Source organism: Rhagoletis pomonella, unplaced genomic scaffold, assembly GCF_013731165.1.
Source record: "Rhagoletis pomonella isolate Grant_MI unplaced genomic scaffold, Rhpom_1.0 Rhpom_scaffold_00007, whole genome shotgun sequence".
Taxonomy (NCBI): domain Eukaryota; kingdom Metazoa; phylum Arthropoda; class Insecta; order Diptera; family Tephritidae; genus Rhagoletis; species Rhagoletis pomonella.
In genome coordinates this window covers 71,012,380-71,014,699 of record NW_023458561.1, presented here as the reverse complement: position 1 = coordinate 71,014,699, position 2,320 = coordinate 71,012,380, and the positions used below count along the sequence as shown (strand labels likewise).

General features: G+C 35.5%; 1 protein-coding gene across 1 annotated transcript in view; it reads right to left on the bottom strand.

Annotated features, from left to right (window-relative positions):
• Window positions 1-2,320, bottom strand: part of LOC118743500 (sodium-independent sulfate anion transporter) — a gene marked incomplete at its 5' end in the record, with an annotated part of 56,561 nt that overhangs the window by 2,567 nt on the left and 51,674 nt on the right. Inside the window, 1 exon segment of the mRNA XM_036476222.1 lies at window positions 2,202-2,300. Coding sequence (XP_036332115.1) covers window positions 2,202-2,300 — 99 coding nt within the window.

Sequence of the window (2,320 nt, the reverse complement as noted above, 5' to 3'; positions counted from 1 at the left end):
GCAGTTGGTTGGTTTCTGTTGGAGATTTTAAACGAACGCACCTAATAGCATACAAGATTGCGCCGATTGCAGCAGAATTCGTGAGAGTAATTTTGGCGGGACGTCATCGTAGAGTTGACAACTGAGGGCAAGATAAAACTGCTCTCTAGTAATATGCTGAATTTTCGGTACCCAATACTTAGAAAAGATTACGGTACCCAATACTTTTCGGTACCCGATACCGATTCTTTACACTAAACCTTCGCCATTATATGCATTTCAAGTTTAGAAAAAACTTTCATTACTAATTTATATGATGTCGGCTAAAACACTTAAACTTATCGCAACAGAGAAATATTATTTTATCAGTTATAACCTTAGTCGATCCAAGGTTCAAGAAAAATGCTTTGCCGTATGAAGAAGCCTTTCGGGTCGTGATGTATTCGCCCGGACCCATAGGGAAATATATGAAGATAAGTGATTCTTACACATTTCCTGTTTGCTTGCTTGTTAACTATCATTTTTCACTTTTTTAAGGTCGCATACCTGGAAGGCGTGGCGGCGAAACAGGACGCGCTGCAACGGTAGATGTTGAAGTTTTGTTAGAGGAAATGGAACTAGGTCCATCGACTTTAGTGAGAATGATGGAAAGACGGACGGGAATACCAAAAACTACAGTTCACAAAGCTTTAAAAGACCATCGATTTCATCCCTACCACATTCAACGTGTTCAGGCTCTACAAGAAAGAGATTACCTGTCGAGGGTTAGATTTTGCCGTGAAATGTTGCAAATGCATGCATCAGACCCCAACTTTTTTAATAAAATAATTTGGAGCGATGAATCATCATGCAAACGTGATGGTTATTTTAATTTACATAACCTTCACAGTTGGCAGATAGACAATCCTCACGGAATGTCTTAAGGACAAAATTTATTCAAAAACAATTCAAAACGAAAAGCATTTGCGGGAACAAATAAATGGAGCTGCCACTGAGATAGCCCAATTGAGTTTAAGATCTCAAAAAGCGTCTTTTCTTAAAAGGTGCCGAGCTTGTATTAGGAGTAGAAAGTCGCCAATTTGAGCATATTTTATTATAAATGAATAAATTTTTCTTCAAACAACTCATGCATATTTTATTTCACGTGAACCCATCCTTCACACAAAATATTGATAGATATAGCCCTCGTTATAGACTCTAGTCCGAATTCCGGTAAGTAACATAAAATAATGTCAGGAGCAGGTAATAATGTACCTTTGTACTATTTAGCATGTCATTGTCATTGGTCGGTAACAAGAGCAACTTAAATTTAAATCTATTAAATACTTAAATTTAAACCTATTAAATACTAGAATGTCTCAGTCCTTTACCCACAAAAGCGACTATAAATTTTTTTTCTATTCGAAACAGTAAGAGTGGCACCTTTCTGAAATTTTTACTAAATGAGCAATTTTTTTTGTGTAATGTAAAGTTATAGCTCAGTACATTTTTTTTCAACAGAGATAGTCAAAGTTGGGGAAGAAAATATCAAAAATTAAAAATCCCAAAATAGTCCTAATTTTATGATGGTTCCTTAATATATTTTAACTACATTGCATTTGAGTATGGAGAAGCAACTATCTGGAAGTATTTTACATAAAAAATTTACTAAGTATAGCGTGGTTTGTAGATGCAGTTAAAGAAAATATATGAAAAGGCACGATTTTTTTTTTTTAATTAAAAAAAACGTAAATATTTCAAAAACGGTGACACTTTTATCTGAAAATTTTTTGTTTATCAGGGAGCTCACCCCCACCTACCTTCCCCTAAAGTTTGGCATGTTACTTCTGGGACACCCTGTATAATATACACATATATCGTCACAAGGCACGAATAAATGCGCGAGCTCAAAAGTTGACCGCGAAAAAAGGCGCTTAAGAAAAACTTCGGCGAAGAAATACGCGTTAACATATTTAACGTCAAACGTAACTTATTTTCGCGGTCAACTATGTTTGCGGGTGTAACAGTATGCAAATTCCCCAGAGAGATGCTGAAGTGACAGTCTATGATTACGCGTCTTTCTTCGCCGAAGTTTTCTCAAGCGCCTTTTTTGCGTAAATTTTTTTTACGCGTCTTTTCGCCGTCGAAACACTAGCGCGCCTTATTCGTGTCTAGTGACGAGAATATATGTTTATGTATGTATGTATGTATGTATGTGAGAATATATGTATATTTATACATACCATAGCAACTGTATAATCAATGGAATTAATCTCTTCTCCTTTTATAACAATGAGACTTATGTCATATCGATATTCGTTCATAAACTTGACAACTTTTTCCTTCAAATACTCAGCAGAAG